The sequence below is a fragment of the Buteo buteo genome, chromosome 26 (assembly GCF_964188355.1).
Source record: "Buteo buteo chromosome 26, bButBut1.hap1.1, whole genome shotgun sequence".
Lineage (NCBI taxonomy): Eukaryota > Metazoa > Chordata > Aves > Accipitriformes > Accipitridae > Buteo > Buteo buteo.
Genome location: NC_134196.1, coordinates 15,879,005 through 15,895,265, shown reverse-complemented (window position 1 = coordinate 15,895,265; position 16,261 = coordinate 15,879,005). Strand labels below are relative to the sequence as shown.

Here is a 16,261-nt window from a genome sequence, read left to right as displayed (position 1 = left end):
AGTCGGAAAAGCTAGAAAAAACCCAGGTCTAATTCTTGGCCCACCACAGTCCCTCAACAGACCAAGATAGGATGTGGCTGAGACACCAGAAGGAAGCTCTGGCCTTCTGCTAGACACTGTTCATGTCTGCTATGGCAGTGCTCCGAATCCGTTCTTTAATTTTATACCGTTCATCAGGCCTACCTGAGGGTGTATGTGGGCCAGTTCATTTAATTTTTGTAGAAACAAGTCTCATTCCCTCACATTTTTCGACATCTTGGTTTCAAATTAAATAAAGCCAGGAAGTGAAAACAAGTCGTCTTCTTTCTCTACAATAGTGGCGGCCCCACTGGTGGCTTCCTAAAAACAAGGTTCCCAACACAGAAATGCCAAAACATTAATTTTAGACAGCTTTAGGTCTTAGAATACTTGAAAAAGACAGGCTGACGTTTGTATATAATTTCATAGTTCTGCATCTCTGAATGGATCCTAGAGTTAAAGGTTATCCAAAAGTCACAAACCTTTTTGCCAGGGTAGACTCACCATCTTGAGACTGACACGCACTGTTCTGTACAGAAAATAATACACAGAGGGGGAAAAAGCCCATCTATTTGCATTCATTTGCACGCTTCATAAAATCCTATGTAGACAAAACTGTTCTTAGCCTTCCAAATCATCAGTATGTCAAGATAAACCAAAGCACACACAGAAACTGCAAAATATTTTGTCTTCAGTAGGACTGTATCTGATGTACCCAAGGAGAAGGCAGCCTGAGGCCAGACTTGGTGCTAAGGTACATCGAGGAACACAGTGCTTATGGCTGCGGATGAGCAGAGATGGGCATGGAATGGGCATGGACTCTGTCCTGTCTCTGGCACCTCCTCACCCAGTGCCTCTGCTCCCATTTTCCACCATAAACAGCAGAAATACATAGACTGTCAATGAAGTAAAAAAAAAAAAAAAAGGCACAAAAAAAAGTAAAAAAAAAAAACCAACAATTTTCCCCTACACTTCAATCATTCTTCAAGAAATGACAGGATAAGATTTGCTTCACTATTTATCAGCAATTAGTAAATATTAGTAAAAGAAATTGCTGGTGCCCCACATGCCAAGTGCTGTCCGTCAGATCGTGAGCAGCACAGAAGTATCGACCCCGGGGGACAGACAGACAGCCTGCTGGGGGACAGACCTGGGAGGAAGATGTCCCCAACACACGCAGGATGGAAGAATGTCTTCATGTCGATTAAATATTTATTTTCTTACTCCCTACGGCAAAAATACAGAGCTGGGGAAATAATTTACGGACAGAAACCCAAAGATGTTTGAAGTGGTCATAACCCTTGAGGATACAGGAACTTTGCCTGTTACAGAGGTTGCTCATTTTTCCCCCCCTCGACAATTCAAACAGGGTCGCTGTGTGGAAATGCAGCTTATCTACACTTGAGGAGCAGCATAAGGGGATTTTGTACGTGCCGTTCTTGAAGTAAGTTTCTGCTCAAAAGTAATGATTCCCGCACCATATATATACACAGACACACACATACTTGAGTCGAAATTTCAACTTCGAGTGTTTTTTCCCGTAATAATTGCTCTCACAGGAGAGGCTCCGAGGAAGGAGTGCCCACGCCTGCTCCCCGCCAGCCAACCCCACCAGGACCTTCACGCAGCAAGGGCAGTCGCTCGGTTCTGCATTACACTTCAGTCTAAAACTGCAGAGACCAAAGCTTTGTATGTTTGATCTCTGCGCTGCAACCCTAAGCTCCAGACTTAAATGATTTTTTCCACAGTGACTGCACCTCAGAAGTCCACTGCGTTGCAAGTTCTTCGGGTCCTTCTTTTCACACATCTGAAGAAACAACACTGGGCTGCTCTAGCAGAGGGATCAATACAAACACACAGCTAATCTTTAGCCGCTTCCGATCTTTTACACCCTACCAAAAAACTTCAAGCTGTCACTTCCCCGCACGTGCCTTTCCTACATACACGTACAAACGTGCTTAGCTGTCCAAAATGCAGTCTACAACTTCAGCACCCCCACTGGCCTCCACACCAAAGGAAACACACATTTGTTTGCTTGGATTCTGTAGCAGTAATTGCCTTCCATACAGTAAAGAGCAGCAGTTGGGTCTTCTCTAAAGCTCCACTGGAAACCATTTTCCTCCAAGTGAATAAAAATACAATAAAATAATAAAATCACTGTACTTGACAGGCATTTTAATGCATTTGATATTTACTACAATACATCTATCTACTTCAGTTTTTGCTTCAGTGGAACAGCATTTTGCAGCCAGTGTTAAATAAGCCTAACTTCCCCCCCCGCCCCCCTTTCCTTCCCCACCCCGTCCCCCAGCAGCATTACAGTTTAAAACATTGTCATTATTATTACAGGTTAAAATTTTAAATTTGAAGTGAAGGCTCATGTATAAAAGATATTGGCAAGAATAATTGGCTTTTTCAAAGAAAAGAAATCAGCAGTAAACTGTATTAATCAATGATTATTGAATTCTCTGCTCCAGGCTAGTGGTTCCTGTCAACAGTGGTCCTTCAGACCCAGGTTTTCCACTTCAGCTTTAATGAACAAGGCTGAAATCATGCATTGAAATGAAATAATGCAGAACTAATCAACTGGCTTTGTTTTTGAAGTATGAAAAATTTCACTTGCGAACCAAAATGAAATAAAGCCGCGCATGCTTACAAATTATCTCAGAGCAAACAATCCAGGGATGCTGATCTCTCAGTCAAAATATCTTGTTATCTCTGCCAGAAAGTGGAACAGAGTACAAAAACACAACACAAACAACAAACGTTTGGAAGAAACTCTTAGAATTACTGTTTTATTCTACCCATACACACCATTTTCTTTAGGGTTCACTGCTACAGACCCTTATATCTAACCTCTGCCAGCGGGACTGTTCACACTAATGGAGTTACCCGCACGCCTGGCATTTGCAGGACCAAATCTTCGGCTGGTCTACAGCAAGGCATTGCCAAGACAGGATAAAACCTCACAAAAATCACTGTCAGCTCTACAAATCTGCTTGATAAAATAAACACCAACCAGGAAAAGTGCAATCACTGCAGACAGATTTTTGAGAGCTTTGTTTTCCGTGCAGCAGCTATAAATAAACAAACAAATAAATCTCTCTGTGCATTTTAAGATGCACGGAAAAACACATTAAAACCCAAGACCGCAATCTCTCAATAAGACAGCTGAATTTGCAGATGCAAAGGCTATCTGAACTTCACTTCCTCTGCTTCTTCCCCAGACAGCTTCCTATTCGCATTTTTTTTGACCTAAGTTAAGGCATCCCCAGTGGCCTCAGGTCAAGCCTAAAGGCAGCCCGTACACATCTTGAGCTCCAGACCACGCTGTCACACCAACAACAGACCATCCTCCTCGTCTGCTGAGCAGCACATACAATTCGGTTTAAACAAGCAAGTAGAAAGAGCAGCTGGGAGCCACAATACGAGTAACTTGTGCTTTTTAAAAGAAAAACACATATTGTGGACCATGAGCAGGAGTTTTCCGCTTTGTATTAATAAGACACGCACCTATGCATCCAGCCTTTCTAGTCCGAATGTGACTAGAAAGCCCTTGCTTGCACGAAGGTTTAAGTAGCTGCAGATCGGATGTGTTACCTTCCTTTACGATATGATTTGATTTTATGACAAAACTGCAAGGAAAATCTTTCTTAGATTGTAAATTCAGGGGGTACTGTCTACCATGACTGTATTTTTCAAATACTTTAAAGGACTTCAGGATATGTGAAGAGAAAGGGCTTCCAGGCTTGTAATTCAGAAAATTCATGAAATTTCCACTTTGAGAAAACAAAAATCCCCAATAAAACAGGGTCACTCAATTGCCCAAGGCTCAGTTGAAGAATTAAAGAACTACACACATCAGTAAAGGGGAGGGGAGTTAAAAAAAAGATGCCACAGTACACAGCAGGCTGAATGCAATACCAAAATACCAAAATGTGTGTTCTTTCATAGGTATCATCACCTAACCTCTCCCTCCACGCTATGGTCCTTGTTACTTTATTAGACCGGACTTCAAAAAAGGACAAATTTTCCAGATTCCACAAGCTGAAATTAGGAGCCTACAGGTTGATAAAGCATCCAGTGATCTTCTGGGAAGCCCTGATCATTTCCAGTCACTAGAGTATTCAAAAGAAAAACTCAGGACAATTCACCTATTAAACTATTACAGTTTTTTAAATACAGCTGGTTTCTCAGATTCTTTTTAAAGTTTAATTTAGCTGTGCATTTAAAAAATATAAACTGCTACCAAGAAAACATGAACAGTAATCATAGGAAAAATTTTAAGTGTTTAGAGAAGCAGTTTAAATGAGCAGAAGTGATCATGAGTGTTTATTAATTACCTTCTGTAGGTTACTCAAAATCAAGTTAAAATTTTTCGCCTTATTTGTACATGTCCCTGTATCAGTTATTGGTAGTTTACATATATCTAAGGCCATAAAGCTGCTGCTACTTATCATCCATTAATTAATCATATAAGACATACTCCCCAAGTCATCAAGACTTAAAAGACATTTTATCACAAAGAGATCACTGACCAAAACTACATTTTCCTTACCTGCAAATTCACTGACAATTTACCAGTGCATAAAATACCAACATATTGAAGCTATGTAAGAATGCGTTCCAAGCAATTACTTTCACAGAATTTTAAAAATTGTCTTAATGAAATATTGTGAGAAATAGAGGGTTTGAGCATTTTCTGTATATCAAAGCTACTTTCATACAACGCAGCAGCGTGTTACCTTGGCCACCTTCTCTACTCACATTGATGTAACCTCCTGAATAATTATGCCACCAGCACCACATTTTTGTAACAGACTTAAACCAACAGCTAATAAACTTCTGTCATTATCTATGAGAAAGAAAACAACCTACTGTGAAGGGACATGTGGCTGTAAAAAGCCCAATTATCTGTACAGCACAAAGGACCACCAACTCCAGGCTGTAACTAGAACGGCCTTCGACAGTTTTGCTCACTCTCTGGAAACAATTTGCATGACACAATCTGCCCTACAAAATCCACAGCCCTTCAGATGCTTTAGAAGAGCCCAAGTTCAGAGAAGTAGTGAAAAAAAACCAAAAGAAACTAGAAAGGAGCACTGTTTTCTACCCACCCGAGAACAAAACACAAACACTGAATTGCAAATCAAGTTGCAATCAATACACAAATCAAGTCCCAGTTACAAAATGGTAACGTTCAGTGCTTTCTCCATCCCTCGCGATATACGCTGAGGAGCAGTGGTATTTTAGAGGGATGGCCGCACTCTTTCCCGTAGACAAACCTCTCCCTCCCTGCCCTCCTGCGCCCGAATAAGCCGGCAAAGATACGTGTGATGACCGGGAGAGCAGAGGGACGTTATCAAAACCTACCACATCCCTAAATATTCTTCTGGGTTTGTAATTATGTTTAGAGTATACTGAGAAAAACGTAAGCAAATCATTACTGCCCTAAGCTTGAGAAGACTTCTGTCTTTTTTCCAGGCAGGGTATGGCACAAGCGAACGGCAACAGATTCAGAAGTGCTGGGGGTCCCTGCACAACTCCTCTGGGAACCTTCTGGGAAGCCCAGGTGAAATACGGGCCAAGTTACAGGGGGAGCACTTCAGAGACTACCAAAGCGTCACTAAATTCCTCGGGATTTCAGCGGGGTCAGCAGCTCCACCATCTTGCTGCACTCCATTTAATTACTGATGGGCAGTTACAGCCACCAGCCTGAACAGCTTTGGTCTCTCCGTTTCAGAAGTCACTCCCGTCTCCTTTTAGCAATGAAAGGGAACGTAGCATTTTCATGACAAGCCACGTGAAATTCTACCACCACTCAAAGGAAAATCTGTGTTCCTGCTTTCCAAATTGCAAATGCCACTGGACGTATTTAGATTTACTGACAACTGACCTGAGCACTGCTGCTGGCAGCCCTCTGCCAGGGATCCAGGCTCTCTCCCAACTTTCCTTCACAGGCATCTTCTAATTTCCCCTAAACTAGGCTGTCAGACGCAACATCCCTATCAGACAGCGTGGCAAAATCCCTTTTGATTTCCAAGCGTTCAGCGCTAATACGCTGGCACAGCAGCCCGCAGCTCCTGCTGTGACTCATCTCTTGTTGACTACACAACTTCACTGGGGTCCTGCGAATGGGGCGCAGGTAGCAGGTCAGCAGGGCTTTACATTATTTTCTACTCTAACCTGCAGAAAGCAAGAGCAAAAAGCTAATATCGCTCTGTATTTAAAACATGTATTTGTGTACCACTCATTTTTTACTGCATTTATTTGTAACACATTAGGAATCCTTTGGGTTTTTTTTAAATAGAGATGCTACCAGCTGACAGAATAGCAACAGGGTGTATTGTTGAGCCAGGAGTTTCCCCCTCTGAGAGAGGGACAGTGTTATCCAAACAACACAGACCTGAGCAGCCACAGAGCTTCTTAAATTGCAAACAAATTTGAACCCACCACCTACAGAGTTAATACTTCACATGGTATCTGCATACTTTTGGTTTCACTTTCTTTTTCGTAGTTTCATTCAAACAGTATTTCCCCCAGAGATGTCTTTAATCTCTCTTTTCTCCTTTCCACCTTCCACAGTCCTCCTTTCTTCTATAACCAAGGTTCCCTGTCATAAAATCACATAATATTTGAGGTGGGAATGGCTCTCTGGAAGTCCTCTGGCCCAAGTCCCCTGCTCAGAGCACAGCCAGCTTTGAAGTCAGATCTCACTTAAATAGGTAGATCAGGGTGCTTGCAGCCTTGTCCAGTTAAGTTTTTAGTATCTCCAAAGAAATTGCTCACTGTCCCATAAATATCTTCCCTTCCACCTCTGTCCTCCTCCACTCCACACCCAAGCAGGTACACACAGGTCTTACAAGCACCAAGCCTACACCTATGAGCCCAATTTTGGCACCTGGAAAACCACCTCTGATGCCCAATCTCTGGCATCAGCTTCACGCAGAAGACGTGGTGTCCGTGTGCCTTGCACAGAGGCTCCAGACTGTATATGGTGTCCAGCAAGTACAGAACAGGCTGGGCAAACTGGAGGGTTCATTCCTCACTTTCCCTCGGAGGGGCTGCAGGAGCGGAGCGGCGAGGTCCCCTCCGCACATTCCCGCGGGGTGGTGAGACCTCGCGCCTCCTCTAGTTTGGGCTCTTCCCTTGGCCACTTTTCCAAGGAGAGTTCCAAGTGCCCAGGGAGAGCCAAAAAATAAACCCGATTCCTCCGTCCCACAGCTGCCCACAGTGCTCCCAGCGTCAGCACGGGGACTGTACTAAAAAATGCACTTGGAGTGCTACGGGTGTGATCAGACCCTATGGCCACTCACCAAATTTTACTTCTGCCACCAAGGAGATTTTGGTTCGCTTACAGCAAGTATTACATCCGTAACCTGCCATTATGGAATTTCCACTGCATGCTAAAACCCAAGGAACTGCTGCTCCATATTCTCCACTACCTGCACACACACACACAAACCATTAACAAAGCTAATCGCAAGCTGCAACTGCCAGATTTGAGAATTGCTAGCAAGCCTCAATTCGGCCTCCTTTTGCATATGCATTACAACACAATCTTTAATTACCTGATCTCCTACTTTTTGCATGAGACCTTGTCTCATTTAACGCCCAAAATAAATGATTTTAACTACCCCAAAAATTATTCAAGACCTTGCTTTCCCCTCATTGCTTAAAGTGGAATTCCATGCCTTAGTTCCCACGCACCATTCAAGCCCTTCTCTCCGGACAGACAGTTTCTTCCTGAGCTCTTCTACGGTGCTCATCACCATAGCATTCGAGAGCTTAGCAAACACTAATTTACTTTCATAGCATACTGGAGAGGTACCATTAACCTCATTTCATAGGTGGAGAACTAGAGCACAGAGAGATTATCATCAAAGGTACGCAACAATTTAAAGGTTGCAGCCTGAGATGCCTTATGGCTGGATTTTCAGAACAGTCAGGCTTATATAATTTTTTTATACATACAGAGCAGACTTCCCTTGGCATGCTACAGCAACTCGTGCCAGATATCTGCAAATTCAAGCTCTCAAGTCAGGGAAACCGAGGGATGGTGGTGGGAAGGCCAGGCACGACGCCGCGCCAGGACGACGCTGCACAGCCTCTGCCACACGCCGAGTCCACCACAAGCGCCACAGCGAAACCAAGCAGATACTCCTTCGTTAAGGACTCATTAAAGAGAGGCCAAATTAAGGTTCTGTAGGCACCCTTAGTTCTACTGCCTTTTAAATTTGGAGTACGCGTCCTCAGAACTGCAATAGTCTTGAGTGCTGATTTGTGTATCGTTTTCTGGGTTTCAGAGGGAAACTAGAAAATCCTCCAAACAAAACCGGCAGCGTTCAGGTGCCCGGGTCATCGGCAGTCTGGTCATCACACACTCCCGCACCCAGCCACAGCACTACCCCTGCTCCTTTCTGCTGAAAAACATTACACGAAGCTGCCTAGTAATTCCTGCACATATGACGACTACCTAATTTGCCTTGTACAAATACTATCTATGGTAAACAGGTGTTTATATTCATGCTGATGATTAATTATAGCTGCTGGGGTGCCCTGCTGAAGAAACACAGCAATCATTCAATAAATGTTTATAATCTCATCAGCAAGGGGCTTATATTGTTGTTTCCTACTTTTTTCCACTAATTGTTTTAAGTTTTCCATTGGAACTGAAAGCCAAAATTAAAACTGACACCTCAGTAGTTGCTTATACCGCTCTCTTTAATCTTAGTTCATAACACCTGATGTTTCATTCACTTCACAACATCCAAAGGGAAAAAATAATCACATCACTACAAGTTCATGATGTAAATTGACAGAGTCACGATTAAAAGCATGAACTTGCACATCATTTCAGGAAGTAGGAAGTCCAGATCTCTCTAAATTTCATCCTTTGAACCTAAATGTCACATATTCTAGGTACACTAAAATATAAAGAGTGCCAAATTCTCTAAAACACTGGAGGTACAACCTCACACCAGCAGCCACTGTAAGAGGAGGAAGGCCTATAACAAATACATTTCTTGAGCAGGGAAAATCAAGATCTTTAATTATTCAGTAAAGAATAGGACTGGAAAGTAAATGAAAGAAAAGTAGCACAGAAATTGTACACTCGTAATTGCTAGCAGAGAGAAGTGTTTACACTTCGTGCAAAGAATTATATAACTCAGGTCTCATTTCAGTGACTTAAAATAAATAAGCTGGTTTCCCTCAAGTAACTCTAAAGCAATGTTTTACCATCCATGCTCTGTGCTGCCCCAGCAGTCTAAGGGCCACTTGTAGAAAAGCCACAAAGGGTCATTTGAAAAAGTAATCCTATCACTAACAAACTTAAACTGGCTGTTGCACCACTGCTTTAGGAAAAAAATGTAAAATTTCTGTGGAAAACAGACAGAAATACTGAAAAACTATAATCCATTAATAAAAATCTCCAGGGTCCAATAATCATGAAACAGTCATTAAGGAGAAGGAAATAAGAAGCTTTAATAAACTTCAGCTATTTTAAAAAAGATTATTTTCATTGTGTTTTCAAGGCCTGCCACATTCTCTGCTCAAGTCACCAAGCCTTTTTTCTAGGCTGCAACAAATGTATTACCTTTAGTATCAATGAAAGCCAAGATTTTACTGTACTGACAAGACAAGATCTGTGACGGGAGGAGACACTCTCCTCCCCCCGCAAACACACACCCAATTAAACTGCAGACCAGCAACACACACTCTTTGTAAAATGAAAAGCGGTTGTCCTGCATTCCTCGCCCTTAAGATCAATTAACATCTCTGCAACCCGAGCTACAGATATTCAGTGCCCTTGTCGCCACATTACTCATAAAACCATTAACTCTTTTACAACCCCAATCAAATCCATGAGACTGCTGCAAACAAGAACTATTTGTACCAATTTACGAAATGGAGAAAATCTTGACAAGAGTGATGCTGCTACTGGCCGTAGCATTACAAAACCATAGGCATATCACTTCCTTTGGTGTTTTGTCTTAGTACTATTTCAGTACCAAGTCTCTTCTATCAATATTTAATACAGCTTTAAAGCCACCCAGGGTATGAAATGCAAAGACATTCGTCAGTAAGATTCTGGCATCTGAGGGAGTTTCTGCACCATAACACTGAGTCGTGTTGGTGAATAATGCCCAAGTGGAGTTTTTCTGCTGACATCATCCCAAAGAGTGTATCATATACCCAATATTCATTTTGGACTTGTGCAAAGCATTTGACACTGTCCCGCATGACATCCTTGTCTCTAAATTGGAGAGACATGGATTTGATGGATGGACCACTTGATGGATAAGGAATTGGCTGGACAGTCGCACTCAAAAAGAGTTGTGGTCAACTGCTCGATGTCCGAGTGGAGAGAGGTGACAAGCGGTGTTCCTCAGAGGTCGGTATTGGGACCAGCACCATTTAATATCTTTGTCAGTAAAATGGACGGTGGGGTTGAGCGCACCCTCAGCAAGTTTGCCGACAACACCAAGCTGTGTGGTGCGGTCGACGCGCTGGAGGGCAGGGATGCCGTCCAGAGGGACCTGGACAGGCTTGAGCGGTGGGTCTGGGCGAACCTCAGGAAGTTCAACAAGGCCAAGTGCAAGGTCCTGCACGTGGGTCGGGGCAATCCCGAGCACAAATACAGGCTGGGCGATGAGTGGGTTGAGAGCAGCCCTGAGGAGAAGGACTTGGGAGTATTAGGGGATGAAAAACTGAATATGAGCCAGCAACGTGCGCTCACAGCCCGGAAAGCCAACCGTATCCTGGGCTGCATCAAAAGCAGCGTGACCAGCAGATCGAGGGAGGTGATTCTGCCCCTCTACTCCCCTCTCCTGAGACCCCACCTGCAGTACGGGGTTCAGCTCCAGGGTCCCCAACATAAGAAGGACATGGACCTGCTGGAGCGGGTCCAGAGGAGAGACACGAAGATGATCAGGGGCTGGAGCACCTCCCCGATGAGGACAGGCTGAAGAGAGTTGGGGTTGCTCAGCCTGGAGAAGAGAAGGCTCTGGGGAGACCTTGTTGTGGCCTTTCAGTATATAAAGGGGGCTTGTAAGAAAGACAGAGAAAGCCTTTTTGTCAGGGCCTGTAGGGATAGGACAAGTGCTAACGGTTTTAAACTGAAAGAAGGTAGATTTAGATTAGATGCAAGGAAGAAGCTCTTCCCTGTGAGGGTGGTGAGACACTGGCACAGGTTGCCCAGAGAAGCTGTGGCTGCCCCATCCCTGGCAGTGCTCAGGGCCAGGTTGGATGGGGCTTGGAGCAACCTGGTCTAGTGGAAGATGTCCCTGCCCGTGGCGGGGGGGTGGAACGAGATGATCTTTAAGGTCCCTTCTGACCCAAACCATCCTATGATTCTATGATTTCAACTAATTATTCCCAGATTTCAGTCAACAAAGACGACATTTTCAACTCTGAGTTATATAAAACTTTCAGGTTTTCCATTTTACCTTATTTGCTAGGCTAGGAGTCAAATACCTTACCTTCACTTTCCAATGATGACACGGGGAGAGAGATGGGACAATTAATGGAAAGAAGGGAAAGATCATTACATGCATTTTGGAGGCAAATTCAAAGAGGTTATTGTCCTAAAACTGAGGAACCGGGTGATTCTTACACAAGAATTGTGGAAGTGTTAATAAAGGGCATCAAGCAGAAAAACGATAACATGACTTTACCACAGAGACACTACGTCAGAGTACTTTGTCTAAAATATCAATGCTCTTGTCAAACAACATATACTAGGCCTTGACAAAGGATAGAAGAAGTTATTTGTGGGACTCTGAGTGACTAAATGGAACATTTTAAGGACAGGGCTAAAAAAATAGGACTTTTCAGGTTAGTGGGACTTTACTAGCAGAATTCTTTAGACATTGGTTTTTGGGATCATTCTTCAATATTTTCACTGCATCAACACAGAAAATAAAACCTCTATGCTAATGGACTATGCTGCTGACATCATGTTGGGAGGAACAACATAACAAGAACCACCACCAATGAAAACAGAGTACCTTTCAGGAGAAGATGGATTACAGAAACCAGAAGTAACATAAATGAGACAAAATTTAACAGTAAGCGTTCATAGCAATGCCCTCTGGACCCGCATGGGCAGATCATGACAATCACATTTTATGCAACCTGCGGGGTTCCAAAACCGTTTGGAAAAAACCCAACCCCTTCCAAGTGTTTTGCTAAATAAAAGACTTAGTTGTAAAATCAGACTGGGGTGGAGGAATAAGGGGGTTGTGTTTGTTTTGGTCAGAGGTGACCAAATCAGGCTGGGTCCCAAAACCACCTTCTTGCTCAAGACTAGGCTGAAACTCAAAGGTCTTGGCAAAACACCCTGACTCCAGAGAAAGGACATATGTCATTTTTGGAAGCATTCCAGGCAGCTCTGCTACACAGCATTCCTGACGTTCACTATCAGTCTTGGTAATAATATAACAAGGGGCTTTTTCATGCAAAGCCTCATTAAAAGGAACAAGTTGAATGGCAGTACCGTAATGCTGTGCAAGATAAATATAATGCTTTTTAAAGCGTTTTATGCAATAAGCACCAACTTGTCTGAGTAGGTTGGGTAGCAATTTCATCACCCACTATGTTCACACTGCAAAGTCTCACTGAAATGAGTATGACACCTGCACTACTCATGTCAATATGTGTTTGCGTACCAAAATTATTTTAGTTATTCTAGCGTTACATAGCACAGAAAGAGACTCTTCAGAAAGACAGGAGAGGTGATGTTGCATGTCAAAACAAGGATATCCATTTAACTGAACCCAAATGGATGAAATGTCCAAGCAAAAAGACATCTGACTTGAGAGCTGGGGTCTCTTTTTTTACCTAGGGAGCTTTAAGCACTACTGCACCTTCCTTTCATCCAGCTTTGTCTCAATATCACAGCTAATGTGGTCTTCCATGACAAAGCTTCAGAGAAGTAAAGACAGTATACCTAACAGCAGGAGCTACAATATCCCAATATCCAGGCACAGCTGGGCTGAGGACAAACTAAAGTCACCTTTTCCCTCTGATTCCCAGAGGCCTATTCTATTTTTAACTTTGTTTTCTTTCTGTTTGATCCTTTGGTTATTCTAATGTAGTTTCTACATTTTTCCATTAATTCTGCCTCCATACAACGCTCTAAGCAATACTACGAAGTGGGGAAGAGAGACTAACAAGCTCATGAAGCGATTAGCTCAGACAATCTTCAAATGCACTGGCTAACTGGATATGTAACTCATAAAGGACGACAGATGAGGGCTGGATAACAATGCAGTGAGAGGAAACTAAATCTAAAAAAGCTCCAACTCCATTCAGTTGAATGAACAACAGGTCTCTGGTTTCACTAGCTCTGGTATTCTGAAAATCATACCAATATATACGATCTTATTCTCAAGCACGCGTTCTTCTAAGCATGCAAATGAAGAAGGAATGGCTAGTAAAAGCTCTGCAATTACTCTAAATTTGCACTGTAAACAGCATAACACCAGATCATAATTAAATTAAATATGAAACATTTCATTGTCCCCGTTACATGAAATTCAATTTCAAGGAGCATTTATAGTAGCACCAGCAGCATCTTTTCACATTTTGTACATTGCTTTAAGTAGCTACCACACCTATCAAACCAAAACGGTGACACATAGAGCACATGGAAAGACCAGACAAAAGAAGCACTTGAGGAGCAATTGCATTTGATGTGGAATCTCTATAAAGACTTCACGGCTCAAATCTCCTGGGACATGTTAAACTGCAAGAAGTTGCAAACTCCTTGTGCACCCAACTCCATAGGACTGTGCACTATTTTGACCATTCAGCCTGAGGATTGTGATCACTGTTGTGCACCCCACTTCAAAATCTGACACAGACTCATCCAGTCTGAAATACTTATGACCTCCACAGGGTGAAGCATGTACTATCCTTTTATTTTCTAAGTAGAATAAAAGGAAAAACCTATTAAATATTTGGCTCAATCTTAGTGCCTTACATTAAGTCAAGAGTTAATAATTTATTAATCAGCATTCAAGAAATCCTTATTACATCTGACAGTTTTTGAGGGGTTTTGCTTTCTTATTTAAAAGACCTTCAACAACAGTCAGCTAGGGAAATATTTTGACATACTGCTTTGACACGTTCCTTTGATTTGCATATTAAAGCAAGAAAAAGTTACGTGCTTTCACTAACACATATCATTTTCACATTTTTCAGGGCTAAGTAGATTTAAAATTTTTAGTTCTTGTGTAGAAGATTTTATGCTAGTGTGTTACCTGTTATGACTGTATTGCCCCCAAATAGGTCTTTTTCTTAGAAGAACTCCATCTTAACAACATAGATAAATTGTAAGACTATCAGCATGGTGAATTTTCTTAAAAATGGACAGAGATCAAGATTGTATGAAAGGGAAACCCAGTAAACAACCAAACACCCTACATTAGTTTACTTTTGGAGACAGGCAAGCATGGAGCACTGGGAGAAAACCAAGAAGAAAATCTCTTGCTTCCTAATTTTCCACAGGATAGCAGTACTCTGGTGCTGCAAGGCACAATCGCATTCATCATTTTGTCTTAAAACAAATATGAGGTTCTTATGATTTATTTCAGCAAAGTGGAAACAAAGCCAAACAACACAAAAAAGATCCCGACAGCCACTCAAAATAGTACAGAACAACAAAAAAAAGTGCATCAAACTTCAGCTGCTCAACGAAAGGCACAGCTTCGCTGCAAAGCTCCCAAACCCCCGGCCAGGAACAGCAGAAACCTTTTAAAAAGGTAATTTCCGTGCATGACCGGTTGTACGGCTGACACCTCGCCCTGCCAGCGCTGCCCAATACCCGGGGCAGGGGCTGAGCGTGGCTTCCCTCCCACCGGCCTGGGAGCCCTCGAGGCACGTCCCCCTCTCCGGGAGAAGCCCAAGGCAGTCCGGCAGCTCCGAAGCCTGACGGGTAAGAGGGGACAAACCCAAACGAGCTGCAGGGAACAAGGCATGCTTTGCACAGGCTTCCGAGCAGGCAGTTTATTTTGGTTTGGGGAGAGCTGCTGCTGCCGTCACGTGAGCGTAAAGCAAACAAAACCCACCACGTAATTCTTCACGAGTGGTCCTGGACCTGCAGCGGGGAAGCAGCCCACCTGAGTTACTGCCAAAAAGACCAGGTCACAGCAGAGGCTCAGAGGACTGGCTCTCCCTCAGTAATAACCATTAATCTCCAACTTACCGACGAGCGACTGCTGTCTTTATAGAGCTTTAAAAATATCCACGCGGCTTTCCAAAAGCACTCTGCAAGGGCTGCCACCACCCTGTCGCTTCTCAACACCAAGTGTTACAACAAAAGGTTTCCAGCAGACTCAATTAACTGCACCTGAAATCTCACCGGGTTTGCAGACAGACCCCGCTTACTTTGCGAGCAGCTGTGCCACTTCAGCTGCTTTGTATTGTTCATCAGCAGTCACAGCCAGATAAAGCCCTATCAGGGACCGACCTTTTAATACTCGCGTGAGGCTCAGATTCTAGCAAGGGAGGGATATCGTTTGCGTTTTGGGGGTTTGGCGTTTTTTTTTTTTAAAAATCTTAAAAGCATAACATTTATCACAACCAAAGGAAAATGAGGTTATGCAAAATACTTACTTCGAAAATGCTCTGAGGCATAATAGTAGACGTCCTCGTAGCCCTCGTGGTAATCCTCCTCCGGCCGGTACTTTTTGCCTTTTCTTCTTCTCGATCTCCTTATCTGCTTGACGAAGCCCAAGAAGCGCTCCATCTCCTTCCTCAGCAGCACCAGCCGGCAGCCCCCTTCGCCCTCTGCTTCACAAAGAGCTGTCCCAGCATGAACCGACCGCAAGCACCGGAGCAAAGCTGCAGCCTCTGACCAGCCGCTCCGGTACTGCTAAGAAACCCCTCCCTTATCTCAGCTCTGACTAGGAAGCATATTGTTCCCCCCCCCCTTTTTTTTTTTAAAAAAAGGAGGGGGATGGACTTTATCAAATCTACTGACTAGAATATTTCAACATGAAAATAAAGGAAGAAAATATTAAAGCTAAAGGAGAAAGTCAGGATTTCAAGCAGTTACTAAACAGCAGAGGACAAAGTTGAAGAGACCTGCCTGCCAGCAAGGGGAAGCCCAGCACTGAGAGCTCCCCGTCCTGCGTCTCCATCATTTGAAGAGGGGCTGGGAGGCGGGGATCGATGTTAGTCAATGGACTGAACCACATCTCAAGGCAAAACAGGTTTTCGTTTGCCAGTTAAACCC

The 16,261-nt window shown here is 43.2% G+C and overlaps 1 protein-coding gene across 1 annotated transcript in view; it reads right to left on the bottom strand.

The window, feature by feature from the left end:
* GRIP1 (glutamate receptor interacting protein 1) overlaps positions 1 to 15,832 on the bottom strand; it is a 228,559-nt gene extending 212,727 nt beyond the window's left edge. The window contains exon 1 of the mRNA XM_075057889.1: positions 15,640 to 15,832. Coding sequence (XP_074913990.1) covers positions 15,640 to 15,772 — 133 coding nt within the window. The 5' untranslated portion in view covers positions 15,773 to 15,832. The remainder of the gene's footprint in view (positions 1 to 15,639) is intronic.
* Between the last annotated feature and the right edge of the window lie 429 nt (positions 15,833 to 16,261).